The sequence below is a fragment of the Sinocyclocheilus grahami genome, unplaced genomic scaffold (assembly GCF_001515645.1).
Source record: "Sinocyclocheilus grahami isolate Dianchi unplaced genomic scaffold, SAMN03320097.WGS_v1.1 scaffold363.1, whole genome shotgun sequence".
Taxonomy (NCBI): Eukaryota; Metazoa; Chordata; class Actinopteri; order Cypriniformes; family Cyprinidae; genus Sinocyclocheilus; species Sinocyclocheilus grahami.
In genome coordinates, this window is record NW_015505542.1 from 397,563 (window position 1) to 421,779 (window position 24,217).

At 36.4% G+C, this 24,217-nt stretch overlaps 3 protein-coding genes across 5 annotated transcripts in view; 2 read left to right on the forward strand and 1 right to left on the reverse strand.

The window, feature by feature from the left end:
• LOC107549131 (calpain-1 catalytic subunit-like) overlaps positions 1-7,938 on the forward strand; it is a 14,163-nt gene extending 6,225 nt beyond the window's left edge. Inside the window, exons 5-22 of the mRNA XM_016230114.1 lie at positions 691-824; positions 986-1,154; positions 1,338-1,421; positions 1,505-1,590; positions 1,669-1,743; positions 2,493-2,653; positions 3,036-3,205; positions 3,295-3,306; positions 3,496-3,707; positions 4,778-4,817; positions 4,897-4,962; positions 5,065-5,122; positions 5,211-5,275; positions 6,479-6,547; positions 6,657-6,735; positions 7,206-7,319; positions 7,426-7,484; positions 7,571-7,938. Coding sequence (XP_016085600.1) covers positions 691-824; positions 986-1,154; positions 1,338-1,421; positions 1,505-1,590; positions 1,669-1,743; positions 2,493-2,653; positions 3,036-3,205; positions 3,295-3,306; positions 3,496-3,707; positions 4,778-4,817; positions 4,897-4,962; positions 5,065-5,122; positions 5,211-5,275; positions 6,479-6,547; positions 6,657-6,735; positions 7,206-7,319; positions 7,426-7,484; positions 7,571-7,597 — 1,680 coding nt within the window. The 3' untranslated portion in view covers positions 7,598-7,938. The remainder of the gene's footprint in view (positions 1-690; positions 825-985; positions 1,155-1,337; positions 1,422-1,504; positions 1,591-1,668; positions 1,744-2,492; positions 2,654-3,035; positions 3,206-3,294; positions 3,307-3,495; positions 3,708-4,777; positions 4,818-4,896; positions 4,963-5,064; positions 5,123-5,210; positions 5,276-6,478; positions 6,548-6,656; positions 6,736-7,205; positions 7,320-7,425; positions 7,485-7,570) is intronic.
• Positions 7,939-9,011: 1,073 nt separating this feature from the next.
• Positions 9,012-13,297, reverse strand: mrpl14 (mitochondrial ribosomal protein L14). Of its 3 annotated transcripts, XM_016230132.1 has the most exons (4): positions 12,195-12,291; positions 11,924-11,988; positions 9,615-9,930; positions 9,012-9,217 (listed from the first exon to the last, which is right to left on the reverse strand). In XM_016230132.1, the coding sequence occupies exons 2-4, from the start codon at positions 11,980-11,982 to the stop codon at positions 9,167-9,169; spliced, it is 426 nt and encodes a 141-aa protein (XP_016085618.1). In that variant the 5' UTR covers positions 11,983-11,988; positions 12,195-12,291; the 3' UTR covers positions 9,012-9,166. The 3 variants fall into 3 exon arrangements, with proteins under 3 accessions (XP_016085618.1, XP_016085619.1, XP_016085617.1); XM_016230133.1 differs by lacking the exons at positions 9,012-9,217; positions 12,195-12,291 and adding an exon at positions 13,223-13,297 and having other exon boundaries at positions 9,409-9,930; XM_016230131.1 differs by lacking the exon at positions 9,012-9,217 and having other exon boundaries at positions 9,409-9,930.
• Positions 13,298-16,685: 3,388 nt separating this feature from the next.
• LOC107549132 (leucine-rich repeat flightless-interacting protein 2-like) overlaps positions 16,686-24,217 on the forward strand; it is a 30,462-nt gene continuing 22,930 nt past the window's right edge. The window contains exons 1-2 of the mRNA XM_016230115.1: positions 16,686-16,818; positions 17,785-17,885. Of these exons, the coding sequence (XP_016085601.1) occupies positions 17,796-17,885 (90 nt within the window). The 5' untranslated portion in view covers positions 16,686-16,818; positions 17,785-17,795. The remainder of the gene's footprint in view (positions 16,819-17,784; positions 17,886-24,217) is intronic.

Consider the following 24,217-nt stretch of genomic DNA (forward strand, 5'->3'; position numbering starts at 1 on the left):
TTTCAAAATTTGTTAGAAAAGATTTCTATTTTAAATAAATGCTCTTCTTTTAAACTTTTTATTCATCAAAGAATCCTGAAAAAAAGTATCACAGGTTCCAAAAAAAGGAATGAATGAATGATGCATTTGATGATAAATCAGCATATTAGAATGATTTCTGAAGGATCATGTAACACTGAAGACTGGAGTAATGATGCTGAAAATTCAGCTTTGCATCACAGGAATAAATTACATTTTAATGTATATTAAAATAGAAAACTTTAATTTTACATCATATTAATATTTCACAATATTACATTTTTTCCTGTATTTTTGATCAAATAAATGCTGCCTTGATGAGCATAAGAAACTCCTTTAAAAAACATACAAAATCGTTCTGATCTCAAATTTTTGTCCGGGAGTGTATATATATATATATAGAGCAGACACATTATAGCAAAAAAAAAAAAAGGTCAGTTGTCTATTTAAATTGTCTAATGTCAATTGTCAAGGAGATTTCTGTTGGGCAGCTCAGTGGCGAAATTCCAGATTGCATTGATTTTATTGAAATTACTCTGTTTTACCAAAATGTGCAACTTTAAATGTGAGCGCATCTTTAATCTGGAGCCCTCTCAGGCTTTTCTTCATACTAATCACTGTCTATCATATGTATGTTAGGTTCATTACAGTTGCTTTTTTTCTGTTGTGCAGTTCTGGCAGTTTGGTGAGTGGGTCGACATCGTGATTGATGATCGGCTCCCGGTCAGAGACGGAGAGATCATGTTTGTCCATTCAGCAGAGGGAAATGAGTTCTGGAGTGCCTTGGTTGAAAAAGCCTATGCTAAGTATGTCCTGATAGACATTTTGGTAAAGGCCAGCAAAATGTGTTCTTACTAAACAAGAATCATTTACAAAAGTGGACAGTCTCTTTCTTGTTTAATAAAGATTTTAGCATAGTCTAAGGAGGACAGTCTCCTTACTTGTGTGTTTGTTTGTTTTGTGCCAGGCTAAATGGCTCCTATGAAGCTCTCTCTGGAGGATCCACTACTGAGGGTTTTGAGGATTTCACCGGAGGGGTTTCAGAGATGTACGAGCTCCGGAAGGCTCCGAGAGACCTGTACCGAATCATCAGCAAAGCCCTGGAGAGAGGCTCCCTGCTAGGCTGCTCTATTGATGTGAGAACTGAATTTACTATACTCCGTTTACTACAAAATTTGATTTATGTCACATTTAATGGCAGTTGTAATTGCATGGATTTACAAAACACTAATAATATAGGTAATTTGATATTTCTTTAGAAACATTTATTTACCTCAATCTAGGTTTAGGTTAATATATTATTTCTGGTTGTGTATCAGATCACCAGTGCCTTTGACATGGAATCTGTGACGTTCAAGAAGCTGGTTAAGGGTCATGCTTACTCAGTGACTGCTCTCAAACAGGTGATGCTTTTAGTATATGTTGCTCATAAGCACATTTGAGTTTAATTTAGTCTGCCTTCATGTGTGCGATCTCTCTTTGACAGGTGGAATTTAGGGATCATACAGAGAGGCTAATCCGCATCCGTAACCCATGGGGTCAGGTTGAATGGACGGGGGCCTGGAGCGACAAGTAAGAAATAACACAGAAACTCTTATTCAGTTCAGCCCAAGTCACTGAGTAAGAAGACTGTGTATGTTTCCTCTCCAGCTCCCCTGAATGGGATGAAATTGATCCATCTGAGAAGGATGACTTGCACTTAAAAATGGAGGATGGCGAGTTCTGGTGAGCTTTATCAGCAATAAAAATTTAAGCAATAGTTCACCCAAAATTTGCTGAAAATGTACTCACCCTCAGGTCATCCAAGATGTAGATAAGTTTGTTTCTTCATCAGAACAGATTTAGAGAAATTTAACCATACATCACCTGCTCACCAATGGATCCTCTGCAGTTGAATGGGTGCCGTCAGAATGAGAGTCCAAACAGCTGATTAAAAAAAGTTGTCTTGCCTGAATCAGGAGAGAAATATGCACAAATCAAGCACTGTTTACAAGCAAAAACAGTCCAGAACAGTTCTAACCAAATATGTGTTAGGATTTTGTGAGAGGACAGCAGGGGATCAACTTTTTCACTGGAGGAAGCGTTATTATAGATTCTGGGCTTATATATAGGCCATAAGCATTGGTTTAAAGTTGAAATGCTTTAGTGATGGATTTGTTTCTTACAAATATGCAACTTTTCAATTACAAGATTGATTAACTGATGGATTGGAGTTGTGTGGATTATTGTGATATGTTTATCAGCTGTTTGGCCTCTAATTCTGACGGCACCCATTCACAGCAGAGGATCCATTGGTGAGCAAGTTTTGATGAAGGAACAAACTCATCTATATATACGGGATGTCATGAAGGTGAGTACATTTTTAGAAAATTTTTATTTTTGGGTGAACTATTCCTATAAATTTGACACATCAGTAGACCAAAAACGCATTGCGTACACTCACAGCATAAATAAACACTTCCCTTTGTCACCAGGATGTCGTTCAGTGAGTTTTTGCAGCAGTTCTCCAGGCTGGAGATTTGTAATCTGACCCCTGATGCTCTGAGTGATGATGACCTGAGCCACTGGAACACCATCAAGTTTCACGGTGCCTGGCGGAGAGGCAGTACCGCAGGAGGCTGCCGAAACCATCCCAGTGAGTAACACCCCTGTTCACATCCAGCGATTTTATTAGTTGAGGTCACAGTGTGGCTGTATTGTTGGTCATAATGGGTTGGTCATTATTTTTTTGTGGAAACAGTGGCACATTTTTCCCTAGGATTGTTTGATGAATACAAAGTTCAAAAGAACAGTACATCTTTTGTAGCATTATAAAAATCTTTACTGTCACTTTTAATCAATTTAATGCATTATTGCTGAATAAAATATACATTTCTTAAAAATAGTGTAAAAGTAGTGTATAAAGCATCATATCACGAACAAGATGAACAATTATTAATTCATAAATCAAGCTCAGCTACCAGCTTTATCTGGGATTTGAACCCTTGACTGGTACATGTTCCTGTACTATTTGGCAGACACATTCTGGATCAATCCACAGTATAAGATCACATTGCTGGAGGAAGACGATGACCCAGAGGATGAAGAAGTGGCCTGCAGTTTCCTGGTGGCTTTAATGCAGAAAGACCGCAGACGGTACCGCCACCACGGACAGGACATGCACACCATCGGCTTTGCTATCTACGAGGTGAAGAGCAAAATATGTTCAAATTGAGTTTATAGATAACTTTGTGCCTAATTGTTTCCTTTCTTTTCCTTATTTTCTCCTCCTTGCAGATTCCTGAAGAGGTATGAACCCATGTCAACAATTTTTTTGTTAAATAGGGTTGCCTACATTATTAAGGCATGTATACTTCCATAAACAGGTCATTTATTTTTAAAACAGAGGGTTGAATTTTCCTCTAGATTATTCACAGTGGAATAACAGTGGGATAATTTTGCGTACGGCACAGATTTGTCATTTCCATCTGTCTGCAGTATGCCGGCTGTCAGAACGTTCACCTTAAAAAGGACTTCTTCCTAAAACACTCATCGTCTGCCCGCTCTGAGTCCTTCATTAACCTGCGGGAGGTGAGCACTCGTCTCCGCCTGCCTCCCGGTGAATACATCATCGTCCCCTCCACCTTCGAACCCAGCAAAGACGCTGATTTTGTCCTACGAGTCTTCACTGAAAAGCAGTCACAGACGGAGTGAGTGTGTGTTCATTTTTGAAATAGCACCCAAAAATTCATTTTTTACTCACTCTCATGATATATCTGTCCAATTTCCAAGCTTCATTTTTCCACTGAGAGTGGACAGAGATTTTATGCATTCATTAAAGGGGTCATATGATGCTATTTTAAAGATCATTATTTTGTGTATTTGGTGTAACAGAATATGTTGACATGCTTTAATGTTCAAAAAACACATTATTTTTCAAATACTGTACATTTTTGTAGGTCCTCCATGCCCCGCCTCTCTCAAACGCGTAGTTTTCTCTTTAAATCGCATCATATTACCCCTTTAATACAATACAATCTATTACAGTACATATATTATATGTGGCCCTGGACCACAAAACCTTAAGTCGCTGGGGTATATTTGTAGCAATATCCAAAAATACATTGTATGGGTCTAAATTATTGATTTTTCTTTTATGCCAAAAATCATTAGGATATTAAGTAAAGATCATGTTCCATGAATATATTTTGTAAACGTCCTACTGTAAATATATTCAAGCGTAATTTTTGATTAGTAATATGCATTGCTAAGAATTTCATTTGGACAAATTTAAAGGCGATTTTCTCAATATTTTGATTTTTTTGCACCCTCAGATTCCAAGTTTTCAAATAATTGTATCTCGGCCAAATATTATCCTATCCTGACAAACCATACATCAATGGAAAGCTTATTTATTCAGCTTTCAGATGATGTATAAATCTCAATTTCGAAAAATTGACCCTTATTGGTTTTGTGGTCCAGGGTCACACACACACACACACACACACATATATATATATATATATATATATATATATATATATATATATATATATATAACAGAAAATGATCATAATTTTTTTATGTTTTTATATAATGTATAACTATATTTACATATAGTAATATAATGCACAAGTCATATGCACTACTTTGATGATGCAGTTATTTTCTCTTGTCATATTTCCTATTGTGCTGCATGGAAAAAAAGAAAATTGGATTTGGAATGATACTAGGATTAGTACATTTTATTCTGTCACAACTTTCACTTTTTCCCTCAAAGGGAGTTGGATGACGAGATTTCAGCTGACCTGGAGGATGAGGTAGGATTTTGGATCCACATTAATTAGAAAACAAATGCCATATTCTTTAGACTTTTTAATAAACGTGGCTCCTTTGTAGGCAGAAATTACAGAGGATGATATTGATGACTCTTTCAAGTCCTTGTTTGCCCAGCTGGCTGGAGAGGTGAATAAATATATAAAACCGTGTTTTTCTATTTTAGCTCTACTACAGTGTTAGAACATTGCATTTAAATATCAACATTTGAACATTTTTTTCTTGTTTTAGGATATGGAGATATCTGTCCATGAACTCAGAACTATTCTCAACAGAGTAGTGTCCAAACGTGAGTAACGCTATTTTGCCTACACTTGGGGTCAACGCAGTCAAAACGAACCTGTTTATCTGATTTGAATGAACTGTTTCTCTCTCAGACAAGGATCTAAAGACAGATGGCTTCAGCATGGAGTCCTGCAGAACTATGGTAAACCTCTTGGATGTATCCTTCACTATTTAAAAGAGTATTCTGAGGTTAAATACAAGTTAAAGGTCCCCTGAAACGCTTAGAAACACGCAGCGTTACTCTATGTGTTGACATCATTTTAACAGAAACAGGAAGACAGGGCGGGACATATCAAGCAGCCCCGCCCCTTTTTAAAATAGCCAATAGCGTTCGTTTATATCATAGCTTGGCCTAGAGCCATTGAGCTCCGTAAAGCCACATTTGACAGGGTATGCCAGCCACAATCTCATCCATATTGCTATAAAATATAGCATTCTGTGTAGAATTCAAATAGCTCCGATACATTTTGTGGTCTGCGCCGACTCGCGCATGTGATCCGCTCCGTGCTATAATGTCTCTGGACCTGGAGCAGAGTATGTGTGCGGTGCGGTGGTTAGCATGACACAGCGCAAAACCAGACTTCTTTTTTTCCTCAATGGAAAGTATATTTACACTGTTTGAATCATTCCCTGTCACCTATATAGTGCACTACGTGCCATTCACTGTACAGAGAATACTAATTCTGTGGACAATTGACCGATTTCAGCCGCGGCTTCAGCGTCTATGTTACAGTGTAGGGGGCGGGGCTTCGGATTCTAGAGAACATTTGATTGGACAGAAAGTTTGATGAGAAGCTAAAGTACAATGTGACGTCAAAAAGAACGTTGAGCCGTTTTGGCGGAAGTGACGAACTGCAAGCTTTGAATGCTTATATCTCCTAAATGCGAATTGTGTCCCTGTTTTGGAGCACACTGCCTTATAGATAACCTTAAGACTAACATATTGATACTAACACCCAAAAAACTTTCATTTTGATTTCATGGGGACTTTAAGGTCTATTAACAGCTATGGAAACAGCTATGGTCTATTTACAATTACTATGGAAAATCATTTTGACTCGTTCTTGAGTTGGTAAAAACAAGCAGCAATCCTTTTTACATTCATGCAAATACAGTGGAAGTCTGAATTTCAGAAATGCTGGATGTTTAAAAGCAGAAACCTGAAGCTCATAGGCTATGTTTATTGGCTTTAAATGCCGATGACAGCAAATATTTGTGCACAAAGGTTAGCAGAATATGTTAATAAGAAGCATTTATTCTGGTACATTGCCTTGCTAAATTATTTTCTGTGATAAGTAACATCTGATCAGTTGTGATCAGACAACATGTATCTGTTTTTACTCTTGACTCTGTTCATCAGAAAGATGGTAGTGCACGGTTGGGTTTAGTAGAGTTTCAGATCCTCTGGAACAAAGTAAGGAAGTTACTGGTGAGTGTCTTAGGTCAGCCTTTTTTAAATTAATTTCACACTATGAAATGTTCATAGCTTCTTTAGTACAGTGTTCAAAATAAATATTCATTCTTTCCTTTTCACTCAGGGGATCTTCAGAGAGTTTGATATTGATAAGTCAGGGACTATGAGCTCTTATGAGATGCGTCTGGCTGTAGAATCAGCAGGTAAAAGAGACATTCATTTCATTAAAATGGTGCAAAAACTTGAATGAATTGAGATAATTTACTTGTCATGAGTCAGGATTTTAATATCATTTCATTTTTTTTTTAAAGAACTTAATATTTTTTTATTCAGCAAAGATGCATTAAATTGGTCAGATGTGACAGTAAAGACATTTATAATATCACAAAAGATTTATATTTCAAATAAATACTGTTCTATTCATCAAAAACTCCTAAAAAAAAATTGGCAATGGCTGCTGAAAATTCAGCTTTGCCATCACAGGAACAAATTACACTTAAAAATATTCAGTATCGCAATATTACTGTTTTTACTGTATCCTAATAGTGAGCATAAGACTTAAAATATTATACGTTACATTACAAAAATATTTTCAACCCCAAATTTTTCAATGATGTATATATAAATTAGTCTCTCTGAAAGACCCATCCTGTCATCCTGTACACTTTTACAGGTTTTAGGCTCAATAACAGACTCAACCAGATTCTTGTAGCCAAATACGCTGAGAACGAGGTAATCGATTTTGATAACTTCGTCTGCTGCTTGATCAAACTGGAAGCCATGTTCAGTAGGTGTTTCTTTTTGTATCACATGGTGGCTCTTAATATATTTTTTAAACATACCCAAAATGCTTTATCCCAGCTTGTTTTTCTTGGTCTTGCACTTTCTTGTAGGATCTTTTCAGCAGTTGGACAAAGATGGAACAGGAACGGCTGAGATGAACCTATCTGAGGTGCTCTGGCTTGATTTCATTTCAGTCAAATGTTGAAACAAACCATCTGCAAAACACTAATCTCTCATTGTACTTTTGTTGTGTAGTGGCTCTTCATGACCATGTGCGGTTGAGGTAGACCATTTCATGAACGTCCAACTCAAGAACCTGCTGGAAAGTGCCTCAATGCTGAACTCCTCATGCAACAATGCCACTATAACCTCATTAGAATACAGTGCTACTAGTTTTTTAAGGATTTCTTTTTCTCTCAATATTACATATTGCAGTTACACTACAAAGAAAACCCCTGTAGTGTGAAACACAAGAAAGAGGACCTCCACTCACTTCTGCTGTAATGACTGATGGAATGGCTGAGAAACATCATGTGCATGGGATAAATATCAAGTGAGCTTCAAGTTTTGTCCTAACAGAACTTTATTTCAAAAGGCTGTCTATGAATAGTGCCATGGGGGGGGGATAAACCACAGCACTGTATGTTCTCCTATAAGGTGAACTTATGCATCCTATTAAAAATGCTTTAGATGCACAATGCGTAATTGGGTAGATATTGTCACTGATTTCCTATGAACCAGAGCTTCAGAATAAACTGCTGTTATACTAAACTTGCATAACAAACATGTTATTAAAAAACAAATCCTAAAACCTGAAATGTTCTTACAAGTCATATTGGAGCATTTAATGGTGATTTGTGTGGAATTGAATTTTTAAGCTGGTTTATGTTAGTAATATTGAATTATCACACAATTCTGACTTTTTTGGATAAACCACAGCACTGTATGTTCTCCTATAAGGTGAACTTATGCATCCTATTAAAAATGCTTTAGATGCACAATGCGTAATTGGGTAGATATTGTCACTGATTTCCTATGAACCAGAGCTTCAGAATAAACTGCTGTTATACTAAACTTGCATAACAAACATATGTTATTAAAAAACAAATCCTAAAACCTGAAATGTTCTTACAAGTCATATTGGAGCATTTAATGGTGATTTGTGTGGAATTGAATTTTTAAGCTGGTTTATGTTAGTAATATTGAATTATCACACAATTCTGACTTTTTTGCTCAAAATTCTGATAAAAAATTTCGGAATTGCAAGATATAAATTCACAGTTCTGAGGAAAAAAGTCAGAATCGCAATATATAAATTTACAAGTCAGAAGGGGGGGAAAAAAATCAGAATTGCAAGAAATAAACTTAATTTCTGACTTTTTCTTGCAATGCCAAGTTTACATCTTGCAGTTTTTTTTTTCTGTTCCATTTCAGTTTTTTCTTCAGAATCAAAAAATAAAAAAGTAATTAGAATTCCTATTTCTCCCACAATTCTAACTTTTTCAGAATTGCAAGTTTATATTTCGCAATTCTGAGAAACAATTGTGAGAATTGTGAGAAAGAAAAGTTGATATACTATTAAAAAAATACTTCTTTTTTTTTTGTCCCATGGTGGAAAATGGCACACTTTAATCCAGTTTATGTACCATTCTCTACAAAATCACAAGTAATAACTATAGCAAATAGTATTACAAAGTTTCATCCACATATTTTATTACAAATAATTCCACAAGTAATCATGAAAGCTAATTTCCTGAATGGCATGAAGAATTGTTATATTTACAAAGATAAGTAGTTAAATACATGAGACATATTTTAGGATTTGTCCTCCCAGAATACAAAAACACCAATTTAAACAAATCGCTGAGCAATGGCTAACAGTTTAGAGTATTCCCCCTCCATTTTGCGCAGATGTGTTGGTATAGGAGCTATATTTCGCAATTCTGAGAAAGAATTGTGAGAATTGTGAGAAAGAAAAGTTGATATACTATTAAAAAAATACTTCTTGGTGGAAAATGGCACACTTTAATCCAGTTTATGTACCATTCTCTACAAAATCACAAGTAATAACTATAGCAAATAGTATTACAAAGTTTCATCCACATATTTTATTACAAATAATTCCACAAGTAATCATGAAAGCTAATTTCCTGAATGGCATGAAGAATTGTTATATTTACAAAGATAAGTAGTTAAATACATGAGACATATTTTAGGATTTGTCCTCCCAGAATACAAAAACACCAATTTAAACAAATCGCTGAGCAATGGCTAACAGTTTAGAGTATTCCCCCTCCATTTTGCGCAGATGTGTTGGTATAGGAGCTTTTATTCTTGTTCCTGTGGGGTTTCCATTCTCTTCGATCAAAACCACGTTATTTGAGTCGAAGCGTGGGGTCATTCGAGCTCCAGGCATCTTGTGACCCACTATGAGAGCTTTTTTCTTCTGTCCTTTAATGGCCAGTAAGACTCTGTCTCCCACTTTACCGATTACATTCTTGGTGTATACGTGAATGACTTTTGGTGGACGGTGGTGATGGGAATTTCCAAGAGCACTGTTGTCGACCACCCTCACGCGTGTTAACTTCTGAATAGCGGCCACAGCTGCTGAGACACTGCAGTGAGATGATAATATGATGGTTTGAACTACAATGCAAAATATATGACCAGTGTTGGGGGTAACGCATTACAAGTAACGCGAGTTACGTAATCGGATTACTTTTTTCAAGTAACTAGTAAAGTAACGCATTACTTTTTTAATTTACAAGAAAATATCTTGAGTTACTTTTTCAAAAAAGTAACGCCAGTTACTTTGTTTTCCCATTTATTGACTGACAAGTCTCCTGTCCCCATATTGGGAGAAACTGGAAGTGCAGAGGAGTTGTGTGCGCTGCGTGAACATCATGTTACTGTAGTTCTAGACTAAATGTGAATGTGCATTAATTCATCCCACTCACAAAAAACAGATTTAGTATTCATCAAAATGAATTAAAACAGTGAAATGCAAACTCAGAATATGACGCAAACCTGCAATAATTAAATATGTTAAATAACACAAATGTATCTAATCCCATTTTATTAACCAATATCTTTGCTGCTGACCTTTGATGATCCAGTTTAACCATACTAATAAGCAAAAATGACTTTAGAGAAACTAACAATTGTGCTTCATTGTTTTTGTTATTGCTGAAAAGTGTTTCTTCTTCTTCGTTCTACTGTACAGACGTGAATTTACTTTTTCTTCAGCCTGAGGTTTATTCATTACACTTTTTGGTGTGAAAGGGCTTTTATATTTGCTATAAATATAACTTTTTATATTAAAATCAAGCCCTGCTTAAATTTAAAAAGTAACACGAAAGTAACGCAAAAGTAATATAACGCATTACTTTCCATAAAAAGTAACCAAGTAACGTAATTAGTTACTCGTTTGCTCTATTTCTTGTATTGATTCAATGGCAGCGAACTGAGCTCGTTCGCGCCACCTGCAGCGCTGGAGGATATACACCGCCTTGGCAAGAGACTTGATTAAAACAAATACCAATTACTTTTTTTTTGTATTACCCCCATAGACTGTATAAAAACAGATTACCCCCGGCCTATTTTCTGTATTTATTTATTTTTTTTAAATTTCCCCCACGTGTTAATTTACATTATTATTATTTACATCCAAAAATATATTTAGGAGTAAATTGAATTAAAAATGTATTTGTTTTATCAAGTCATGCTTTCTTTCTTTATTTTGTGTTATTTATTTGTTTGTTTGTTTTCTGCAGGCTTGTGGCCCCATCCAGCTGCGGGCCTTGATGTCAATGGAGCAAACTTGCAAAAACATAATATACATAGATGCATATAGAATCAGTAAGCAACAAGACATTTTATAAAATGGTTTTAATTCAATTGTTATTTCAAAGATAATTTGATGAAGTACAGAAAACTAAAAGATCAGGCCTTAAATTGTATGTAGAGTACAGAAAGCAAGTCAGAGAGCTTAGATATCTGGGGGGAAAAAGTTATATACAGGTGCATCTCAATAAATTAGAATGTCATGGAAAAGTTCATTTATTTCAGTAATTCAATGTACTCAATACTTGGTAGGGGCTCCTTTTGCTTTAATTACTGCCTCAATTCGGCGTGGCATGGAGTAATATAACGCATTACTTTCCATAAAAAGTAACTAAGTAACGTAATTAGTTACTTTTTTTAGGAAGTAACGTAGTATTGTAATGCATTACTTTTAAAAGTAACTTTCCCCAACACTGTACATGACAAGTCAACACATTTAAACAAAAAATGATTCATATATCATGTCTAATGTACTGATATAAGCAGTGTATATCTCATAATTTCTGAGAAACTCGACCACTAATCATATATCCAGAGCAAAACATTTGAATTCTCATGTGTGGTAACTAGTTTATAACTATTGGTTTCGAAATCACCCTAGATATCAAAACCAGGATGCCCACACTTGCTGACCAATATATTTCTGCAGTCATTCGTGATTATAAATGATCGCTTTTGTAGAATTTAACCCTAAAAAGGCATATTACAATTCCCTCATATTTCTCCCATGATTATGTGAACCTCAACAATGAAGAAAGTGTTCACCTGAAAGCCCTCTGCTGCATCAGTTTGGGCAAAATCACCCCGGACAACGACAGGGCCATCCCGACCTGACATTAAACAAGCCAAAATTTAAAACAAAGATTTTAGAAACGTTTTCTCTATTAATAACGAGTATAGTATGGGCAATTCTCATGTTATTTAACTGCCTCTGGTTATCGGTGAAAGCAAGAGAAGTAGGTGAACTCTTAACGTTGGTCATAATGTTCTTGTAAAGTGATATTAAATAGTCTAAACAAATAGCGTTATTAAATACCTGCTCAGATCATTCACGCCACACCAATGTCATGCACACATCTGCGTCACAACAAAGCGACGTTTGCTCTATTTCTTGTATTGATTCAATGGCAGCGAACTGAGCTCGTTCGCGCCACCTGCAGCGCTGGAGGATATACACCGCCTTGGCAAGAGACTTGATTAAAACAAATACAATTACTTTTTTTTTGTATTACCCCCATAGACTGTATAAAAACAGATTACCCCCGGCCTATTTTCTGTATTTATTTATTTTTTTTAAATTTCCCCCACGTGTTAATTTACATTATTATTATTTACATCCAAAAATATATTTAGGAGTAAATTGAATTAAAAATGTATTTGTTTTATCAAGTCATGCTTTCTTTCTTTATTTTGTGTTATTTATTTGTTTGCTTGTTTTCTGCAGGCTTGTGGCCCCATCCAGCTGCGGGCCTTGATGTCAATGGAGCAAACTTGCAAAAACATAATATACATAGATGCATATAGAATCAGTAAGCAACAAGACATTTTATAAAATGGTTTTAATTCAATTGTTATTTCAAAGATAATTTGATGAAGTACAGAAAACTAAAAGATCAGGCCTTAAATTGTATGTAGAGTACAGAAAGCAAGTCAGAGAGCTTAGATATCTGGGGGGAAAAAGTTATATACAGGTGCATCTCAATAAATTAGAATGTCATGGAAAAGTTCATTTATTTCAGTAATTCAATGTACTCAATACTTGGTAGGGGCTCCTTTTGCTTTAATTACTGCCTCAATTCGGCGTGGCATGGAGGTGATCAGTTTGTGGCACTGCGGAGGTGGTATGGAAGCCTAGGTTTCTTTGACAGTGGCCTTCAGCTCATCTGCATTTTTTGGTCTCTTGTTTCTCATTTTCCTCTTGACAATACCCCGGGCAATTCTCATGTTATTTAACTGCCTCTGGTTATCGGTGAAAGCAAGAGAAGTAGGTGAACTCTTAACGTTGGTCATAATGTTCTTGTAAAGTGATATTAAATAGTCTAAACAAATAGCGTTATTAAATACCTGCTCAGATCATTCACGCCACACCAATGTCATGCACACATCTGCGTCACAACAAAGCGACGTTTGCTCTATTTCTTGTATTGATTCAATGGCAGCGAACTGAGCTCGTTCGCGCCACCTGCAGCGCTGGAGGATATACACCGCCTTGGCAAGAGACTTGATTAAAACAAATACAATTACTTTTTTTTTGTATTACCCCCATAGACTGTATAAAAACAGATTACCCCCGGCCTATTTTCTGTATTTATTTATTTTTTTTAAATTTCCCCCACGTGTTAATTTACATTATTATTATTTACATCCAAAAATATATTTAGGAGTAAATTGAATTAAAAATGTATTTGTTTTATCAAGTCATGCTTTCTTTCTTTATTTTGTGTTATTTATTTGTTTGCTTGTTTTCTGCAGGCTTGTGGCCCCATCCAGCTGCGGGCCTTGATGTCAATGGAGCAAACTTGCAAAAACATAATATACATAGATGCATATAGAATCAGTAAGCAACAAGACATTTTATAAAATGGTTTTAATTCAATTGTTATTTCAAAGATAATTTGATGAAGTACAGAAAACTAAAAGATCAGGCCTTAAATTGTATGTAGAGTACAGAAAGCAAGTCAGAGAGCTTAGATATCTGGGGGGGGGGAAGTTATATACAGGTGCATCTCAATAAATTAGAATGTCATGGAAAAGTTCATTTATTTCAGTAATTCAATGTACTCAATACTTGGTAGGGGCTCCTTTTGCTTTAATTACTGCCTCAATTCGGCGTGGCATGGATTTTTTTGTATTACCCCCATAGACTGTATAAAAACAGATTACCCCCGGCCTATTTTCTGTATTTATTTTTATTTTTTAATTTCCCCCACGTGTTAATTTACATTATTATTATTTACATCCAAAAATATATTTAGGAGTAAATTGAATTAAAAATGTATTTGTTTTATCAAGTCATGCTTTCTTTATTTATTTTGTGTTATTTATTTGTTTGCTTGTTTTCTGCAGGCTTGTGGCCCCATCCAGCTGCGGGCCTTGATGTCAATGGAGCAAACTTGCAAAAACATAATATACATAGATGGTGATGGTATGAAGAGATGGATTATTTAATGTAGGACGCCACTGAAGGCCTAGGTGTAAAATGCACGGCCCGCCACTGGCAACTTACAACAAATCATCTGTTTTTAAAATGTTAAAAACAATGCAAAAAGGTACAGAATGTGTAGCTGATATCAAAAAGCTGATATAGCTTACTGACTTTTGCAAGAGATGAAAATAACTTCAACTGAAAGTAGAATTGCTTGTTTACCATATTAATAATTCACATACACATAGGCCTATCATATTATTCATTCATTCACATCTTAATGTCTGTTATAACCTCTGACAATATTTTGACTTCAACAGCTAGAGGTCATTATTGGACTACAAATGTAACAGAACTTTGAAGTCTGTGGTGGTATAAAAAAATAAGAAATTAGAAATCATTATTAGTCAGTTTTATCCTTGAAAATATGTTCTCTCGAAATAAAATGAGACATTGTAAGCACCTCAATGCAGATGAGGTTTACACAATCTGGTTACACAGTCAGTCACTGAGAGCCAGTGTGGAGATCATAAAAATACATGTCTAGTGTTAGCTGGTTAGGGATACGGTTAATCTGTTTGGTTTGGTGTTAGGATTAAGATGGTATTGTTGGTATCGAGGTAAATTGGTCAAATATAGAGTGGGGATTTATTATTAATATTGAATAACAAGTAATTTGCTAGGGGGTAATAAACTATTACACAAAGACATCTACAATCTGAACAGATTTCTGTTTAGGAGGTCTAATAGTTAGTTGGTTAGGGTTAGCTGGTTTAAACCAGAGCCATATATGAATAATTGAGGGGTGCACAAGAATCAAAAACATTAAACAAGATTAGTTTTCACTTAATAAAATATCTTCATTTATTTGGAATGAATTTTCTAAGACAACAAACTTAACATTTACCATGAGATTAGTAAAACGACAGCGAACATTAAGATGTGATTGAACTTGACTAACATGCAAGTTGTAAGAACACATACATACAATTATATTTATATAGAGAGGCTGAAGTTACCTTGGTAGAAGACCACAATGTCGTTTACAGTGTTGTTTTTAAAAGATAAAATCCGCTAATATTTGAGGATTAATGTGGTCAGCTATCCTTACCTGCCTTGTTAACATATTTTCGGCTTTAGTTACCATGGTAAAAGTCCGTGTTTGCTAGCTATATATATATATATATATACACATTATTTTATAAATAAGTAAATAATAAATAAATAAATAATGTAAATAAATTATTTTATTGTCTGCTAATTACCAAAAATCACAGTTCTGTCTCTCCAACTCAATGTATTTGAATTGCCCGCTATGAACTTCCTGGAACTCTTTGAGGTCTACGTGAATCACGTGACGATCGAGCGTTTTGGACATCCGTTGACGCAACTCTCTCTTTCTATGGTTCTGGTTTAGGCGTGTTCCGAGGCCACGCCTCTTTTCCAACATCCGGGACGTTTAGCGCGAAGCTGGAAAAAACACCTCAGACTTTCAGGAACGACCGTTAACAGCGTGTGGCGGCATTTCCCGCCATTCACGGTCTTTTGTCAAAGAAATTAAACTGATGCTAGCGGTGATATGCTGCTTTCAAGCCTCTTGTGAATTAACGTGAGCCGTTTTCAGGGGAGCTTGAGCTTGAGGTGACTGACAGTTTGTGGCTGTCACGCACGCGTGCTCTCGCGCAAACGGAGGCGCGCACGTGACGCGCGCTCGCGCTCTCTAGTCAGCGGGAACGCGCCCGCGCCCGCGTCCCAGTCAGAACCGACCCGAGTCTCGAGCGGAACAGTGACGAACAGAAACGGTAAGAAACCGGCACTCACGGGAACCGACTGTCACGAAAGTCCAGGCAGGTCACCAAACTGTAATGTGTGAATTAACGGCACGAGACTTGAGTGACATTTACACACTTTATGTCTTTGAGGACAAGCTAGCAAGCTAACCGCTAACTAGAGTCATAAATATTTAATTTTACTTCGCACATTTATAATTCATAATAATTACACATATTTAGCTTTATGTGGTGGATACTTCATCTGTTTAATACTGAAGCGCGCTGGTTATTTATTTGCTTTCAGGAAAATAAGTGCTTTAAGCTAGTTTGTCACGCAGCTGAATGAGTGCTAGTTTATATTTAGCCCCTCAGCAGAAATATCATTATAAATATAGATTTTTATATATAGGTTTATTTACATTGAAATGTCATTATGAGATCCTGACACATGCAACAAGCATGATATCGTACGCACAATGCTTTGGTAAAACTACTCTCGTTTGTTTATTTAAATAATTTGCTTGTTAATGTCGTTGTATAAATACATTTTCTGACTAAAGAGCATGTAAGAACAGATGAGGCTGCTTTATTTGAAACAGTTTGTGGCTGTCACGCACGCGTGCTCTCGCGCAAACGGAGGCGCGCACGTGACGCGCGCTCGCGCTCTCTAGTCAGCGGGAACGCGCCCGCGTCCCAGTCAGAACCGACCCGAGTCTCGAGCGGAACAGTGACGAACAGAAACGGTAAGAAACCGGCACTCACGGGAACCGACTGTCACGAAAGTCCAGGCAGGTCACTAAACTGTAATGTGTGAATTAACGGCACGAGACTTGAGTGACATTTACACACTTTATGTCTTTGAGGACAAGCTAGCAAGCTAACCGCTAACTAGAGTCATAAATATTGAATTTTACTTCGCACATTTATAATTCATAATAATTACACATATTTAGCTTTATGTGGTGGATACTTCATCTGTTTAATACTGAAGCGCGCTGGTTATTTATTTGCTTTCAGGAAAATAAGTGCTTTAAGCTAGTTTGTCACGCAGCTGAATGAGTGCTAGTTTATATTTAGCCCCTCAGCAGAAATATCATTATAAATATAGATTTTTATATATAGGTTTATTTACATTGAAATGTCATTATGAGATCCTGACACATTCAACAAGCATGATATCGTACGCACAATGCTTTGGTAAAACTACTCTCGTTTGTTTATTTAAATAATTTGCTTGTTAATGTCGTTGTATAAATACATTTTCTGACTAAAGAGCATGTAAGAACAGATGAGGCTGCTTTATTTGAAGAATCAAACGAATTAGTCTTCCGTGCCTGTGATATTTCTCTGCTTTGTCACATTATATTATGAGGTTCGGTTGTGTGTCTGGTGTTAATCAGCTCTGAGTCCAGACACACATGACTAAAGCCTCTATTTGTGGGTGTGTGAGGTAGTGCGAGAGGCCAGGTTTATCTATCCTACATTATCTAGCCTACATTTTATGAAATAACACACCAAGATGCAGAGTTAAGTCTAATAGACCTGCATAGAAAAATGACTGTCAATGCAATTTTCTCTGCTGTGTGCTGTTAGATTGCTTTATTGTCTCAACAAACTGGTCATTAAGGTTATATTTTACACAAATAGACCACCTTTGTGAGAAGAGACCATAAACGTCTCATTCAGTGTTTTCTACGTGCACCGTGAAGTTGCTGCTGACATGGGGACGCCAGGATCAGGACGAAAACGGGCCCCAATTAAAGACCGTTTCTCAGCCGAGGATGAGGCGCTGAGCAGCATCGCCAGAGAGGTAAGAGCTGATCACCTGTAACCCCTGTTTCTCACTCATGTCATCTTGTGGCTGGTGGTTTCCTGTAACCACAATAAAGGAAGCATTCACCTAGAAACTCACCCCGATGTTGTTGTTACAAACCCAAACAACTTAATTATGCATATGTACAACTAAATCATACAATGATTTTGGACTGTTAAGAAATTAAAAAGACAAGCAAGTCATACTTCATGGGAAACAGACTGAAATTCAGTCATTATTTGCCCTTCACTGTAGCTTACAACTCTCATTTGCAGTTCCACGTGCATGTCTGGTTACTTGACACAAGAAGCAGTGGCTTTTGCTGCCTTTGCAGCTGGTGAAGTTATGAATATGGGACATTACAAAGCAACATGACCCAGCCCAATTAATCTTTTTTTTTTTTTTTTAACAAAGCCCTATACATGCTGTCATATGAACAAGCAGCGATGATACAGAATTAAGTTTCACAAACCTTATGTAAACAAAACTCCGGACATCACTGAAAGCTATGATAACTTTCAGTTCAGTATGCGAGTCAGATGTTGATTCTGTAACCGCTCTTAGTGGATTCGGTATATTTGTGTAGCAGTGTTTTCCCATCATTGTATGCATTCTAAATGGGTAGGATACTCCATCAGAGACATTGGAGTGTACTAAAGGTGCTGTAAGTTATTTGCTTTTTTGAAATACCACACACAAAACGTCCCAACTACTTGACAGATATTACAGGAATATGTGTACCTGCCTCTGTGACAGCCTTAGGCTCTGTAAACGGCAAAGAAGACTCAGGGTAGCGGCCAACACCTTGTAATCAGAAACGCTCTCCATCTGTCAATCATTGTGCCTGTTTGGGTTTGCTGACGTTGAATTTGCTGGCATGTCTTTGAAAGGTGGTGTTTTGGAGAAAGGGCGTGTAATGACATCTCAAATGGGGATCTTTGCTGAATTTAAGTGACTGTCCAAAGCCTGACATTTGAAATAATATTTAGAAAAATAAAATTTTTGAAATGGAACAATTTGTTTAGATACAGTTTGAAGAATGGTTTGCATATGCGTTTGATGTTATTTATCTTACTTGATACATCAGACTTTTATGGCCCATATAGTATGATATAGTGATGATGTGAAGCTCATACTCGAGAAGGAAAAAATATGCAATTTGATTCAGTTGTTACTTATATGACCAAGATGTTGAAATGTTTGTAATGTCAATCAATGAGAACAGACTACTTGCATAAAATGCATGTCAGTTATCATGAATATATCTTCCAATAATATGTCTTAAGATGATTAAGATATTAAAATACTTTGTTTTATTATCAAAGCTCAGTAGTTTTCATTGTGGGGGCAAAACATTTCAAAAATTTAAATGTAATTCAAATGCAATACAATGATGATTGAGATGTTCAAATAACCACTTCTCAAAAGGCTGATGTATCATATTTGATACTTATGTTTCAATAGGAGTTTTATAAAAAATTATGTATGGATAATTAAGTAAGTAAGTTGCTGCAATCCAGAAAGTGTTTATCTTTACAAAATAAAAGTTATCTTTACATTTACCTTGTAAAAATCATTAAAGATTTCAGAGCAAAATGACATGTAGGTGAACATTTTTAGAATTATACTAAAATGCATTTTAGTTGCTAAAAACACCAGTCAGACACCAGAAGGCATGTAGATGATGCTATATTTTGACAATGTTGGTAATTTGGAGGCCTTAGAAATTCATGTATCAAATATGATACAGTAAGCTTTATGGGGTTAAAGGTGAATGTCTGCTATTTATCTAATCTCTGCATCTAAGTCTGAATAGTTTGCATCTGCATTATATTGTTGGTCAGTCCCTCATGTCGATATGTTGACGTTCAGGTTTTGCCAGTTGGAGCTGCAGCTGATGAAGTTTGACTCACAGCTTGAGCAGGAAGCAGCCAGTATGGACTTGTCTTAGATTTTTCAGCAGCACACATGTGTGAGCTCATCACTCTTGCAAGCAGAAAATTATCATCATTTGTATGTCATGTTCATTATTAGGGATGCACGATATATCGGCCACCATATCGGTATCGGCCCATATCGGCTCATTTTTTCTGTTATCGGTATCGGCCTGATAAGAAAATTTGGCCGATATCTTAAAGCCGATAAATAATGCATTATTTCCTTCAGAGACACTTCAGATGCGCGCTGTTCTTTTGCAGCCTTTTGTGCAATATATAACCATAACATATGCATTTCTTGTTGCTGTGATACAACTTTAGCTAAAGCACAGCATTGTCAGCTTGTTAATTACAGTACTGGCACTTAATATATCAAAACAAAAAAAATCTAGATTAACAAGTCAACCTTGTTTGCCTGCAAACAACATCCTAATGATTAATCAATCAGCTTTTTTCTTTACTTTTCTTTTTTTTTGGCAATTCCCTCATCTTAAAAGGAAATAAAAATGGACAGTTCCTATTTTTAATGGAATATTGATTTTTTTTATTGTTATTATAAATAATTTATCTTTGCACATCGTTATATATTTAAAATATTTAAATATTTAAAATAAGCTTCCTTTCCCTTCAACTTCTCTGACTATTTGCACCTCTTTTTTTTTTTTGTTCAAGAAACTGTTTAAAGGGGTCATATGATGCGATTTCAAGTTTTCCTTTCTCTTTGGAGTGTTACAAGCTGTTCGTGAATAGATAAGATCCCTAAAGTTGCAAAGACTAAAGTCTCAAACCCAAAGAGAGATTCTTCATAAAAGTTAAGACTCATCCACGTCCTCCTAAAATGCCTCGTTCAAACACGCCCCCACATGTCTACGTCATGATGTAGGAAGATTTGCATGACACCGCCCAAATGTTCACGCAAAGAAAGAAGGCGTAACTTTATTGTTGCTGCCACCGACGCCGCCATGTTTTGAAGACGCTGTGTGTTTCGTTGCGAAAGCGAAAATACTTTGTTTGGCCTTCCAAAAGAGGACACGACTAGAAATCAGTGGTTAAGTTGTATTTACAACACTGTTCCAGAACAGTTCAACCTAAATATTCAGATGTGTGCTGCGCATTTTATGGAGGACTGTTTCCTAGTGCTGGGCGGTATACTGGTTCATACCGAATACAAAACAGCGTTTCCAAGCACCTGTCGCTTACTGATTGTTTGGAATTATAAATATGAGCGTAGTTCGTCTGTTAATATCACATGCACTTTTTTTGTTTGTTGTTTTTTTTTAGTTTGTTACTCAGACGCAGGCAGTGCGCGGCACGAGACAAAAAGTGTATTTAGTGTGGAATTTTTTGACAATATTCACTCATCATGACAGTAAAATAGGGCATTCTAAGTCAATATACTGCAGTATTTCCTCTCTCAATCAGTAGAAAATATGGTTAACACCCGGTCATGCATGAAAAATAAATAAAATACCTTCATGTACCGTGAAACCGGTATAATTTTGAAAAATACCGTGACATAAATTTTTGGTCATACCGCCCAGCACTACTGTTTCCTGATCCTGGTAGAGTAGACTACAATGCCGGCTGTTCTGACTCACAGTCTGTAAGTACGTTTTCATATTTAAAGAATTTGCCACTGATGATTCAAACGTGAGTTTTGAGCAGTGTAGAGTAGCGCTTGTTGTTTGTTATTTCTCTGATCACAAATGCAGACATGGTTTTATGTTTACGCGGCGCGATGCAACGCAATGTGTAAAAAACAGTATAAGTCATTATAATCCGTAATTATGTCCCCACTGGATGCAACAAATGCCTCGTTTATAATGGGTTTTAATGTTTTTGTGTCATCACTCCGGGACACGGCATCACAGTATGGTAAGGGGCGTAACATTTCCATCACACGCTTGAGGTGTTCGACCAATTACAATGCACTGGATAGCTGGCCAATCAGAGCACATCTCGCTTTTCAGACTGATGAGCTTTGTAAAAATCGACGCGTTTCAGAAAGGCGGGGCATAGAGGAGAAACAATAATGTACAGTATGTGGAAAATAATGTGTTTTTTGAACCTTAAACCCCATAAACACATTTCATTACACCAAATACACAAAATAATGTTATTTTTAGCAACATCATATAACACCTTTAAAATAAGGAAGAAAAGATGTTTGCATTTTCTATTTTGTGTCGACTTTAAAATAGGGATTTGATATAAATACCAGGACTTCTCTGCTACAGTTTAGTAAGGGAAAGAAAAACAAGGGTAGGTTTCTGATATACAAATTTTTTTCTAGTCAACTGTTTGTTCAGTCTGTAACATGAAGGAAATGAAAGGCAGTCATTTCCTTGTGATACTGTCACTGAAAAAGCACATTCATGCAGCAATATCTCCTTAATATGGACCATATAAGGATGTTTTAAAAGAGGAAACGGAACAATCTAAAGCTACAGGGTGTGAGTTGTACTGCAGAAGTGAAACTGCAGCCAGATTGAGGATGTTTGTTAAATCTCTAAATATTTAAGGATGATATATTTGCACACTGAGAGAAGTTTGGCATCTTGTCCTGTGCACTGCTGGAGTTCATGTACTTCTCAATCACACTTTTATACAGTTAAGAGAAGCTGAATTTCATACTGGTCCATTGCATTACGACACAAGCTAGATCTACTGTATCTAGAAGTGCAGGATTCACTCCACCCATGCAGTCCAAAGATTATGAATCACAGTCTACCTACAGTGTGCACAAAACTTTGCTTGCTTCATTGAACCTGCCTTTGTATCCACCCATTTTGTGCCTGCTGTGGAGGAAACTCCCTAATGGTTAAAAGAAATCTCTGTTAACCGAAAGCATGCCGTTTGATTTGTCTGTTGCATGGTCAGGGTTACTGGGGGTGAATTTGAACCATGCAACCCCCTGTTGAGGTCACTTATGTTACTGACCAGTCTTGTCACTTTCAGAGGGCAGTGGTTTGCATGGTACATTATCCACAAAGCAACAGAATGCAATAGTCCCCTCATCTTGGAGTATCTAGGGCAAGGTGTGATATTTCTTTAGCTATTACTGGCTTGCAATGCTCACTGTTTAATGTGAGGTTGAAATAGGTCAACGTATTGTAGTACTTCTTTGCCAGATGTAATATTCAAAGTGCCATCTATTTATGCAATGCAAAAATACTTGTACAGGAAATTATTTTTTTTATCTATTTATTAATTGTTTATTTTTACATTTTTGTTTAAGTGCATTTGTGGTACTTTAGGCCATAGTCCATTGGATCAGTTCAACGTTAGGCTGAATGTAATGTTGCTATTGCACAATGCACATAAACCGCCTCACATTGTTTACTAGAGATTGGCACATGCTGGTTGACATATTCTACTTAAATGAAGGCTTTACTGAAAATTATTAACTTTGTAAAGTGACTTGTAGTTTCAATGGCCTAACTTATTAGCCATAAGACAATCAACTTAAATATAATCAGACATCACTGAAAGTATCTTAACTTACAGTTCAGTAAGTCAAATTTCTGATTGTTGATTCTGTAAGCAGCCTCAATGGATTCAGTGAAGGATTTGTCAGACTGATTCAAACTGGCAACTTGTGATTCATTTTGAATGTTTCATTGAAACATTCATGTTTGCATTGAAGAATCTGGTTCACAAGTCTGTTGTTCGTGAATCAGACTACAGTGGTTGTGCATTGATTTGCCTGCAATTCACAAAGACAACCCAGAAGAACAGCATGTTTTCTTGACATTATTTTAAAATGAAGACTTTATCATATTCAAGTGGTGTAAAAACACTCATTTGAACCTTAGAGTCTTATAAATGTACGCTTAAAGTAGGTGTTAAATGACAAGCTGACTACTCTTTGAATAATGAACCAGTGCAGATATAGACACTTTGCATTTTATTGTGACCTGCAGTAATACAGTTGCAAACATTTACATATCGACTTTGATAAGCTTATTGTGTAGTCATGCTGTGTCATCGCATTGGTCTATTCGCCTATGGAGCTCCTGTTCTGCAGAATACAGTAAGACTGTCTCTCTAATAAATGAATGGCTATGTTGGAGGTTGTGAAGTAAGTGTGTCTCCCCCCGCTCAGATTTCCTGTTGCAGTCTCATGACGGAGGCTCTGCTTGTCTATAGATAGAGCTGGAGACACTGGGCTCAGCTGAGCTGCTCTGGTGAGCGGGTCAAACTGTCAGACAACTCAACAGGTGCTGAAATTAAGAATCACACACACACACACAGAGCCCACCCTCTCTAACCTCACCATATGTGTAAAGATTTGCCGTAAGCCTTGTTTAAGTGTTTGCTGTCAGGCTGCATACTTTGCAAAGTCACTGTCCGATCTGTCAAGGCATATTTGTATTGAAGTGTAACGTAATG

Bases quoted from the DNA above. Each gene is read 5' to 3' on its own strand.
- mrpl14 (XM_016230132.1), bottom strand. From the start codon at position 11,982: ATGGCCCTGTCGTTGTCCGGGGTGATTTTGCCCAAACTGATGCAGCAG. The intron at 9,931-11,923 runs GTGAACACTTTC...ATCTCACTGCAG, and splicing joins ATGCAGCAGAGGGCTTTCAG to TGTCTCAGCAGCTGTGGCCG. The intron at 9,218-9,614 runs ATGGAGGGGGAA...CATCTGCGCAAA, and splicing joins TACCAACACATCTGCGCAAA to ATGGAGGGGGAATACTCTAA.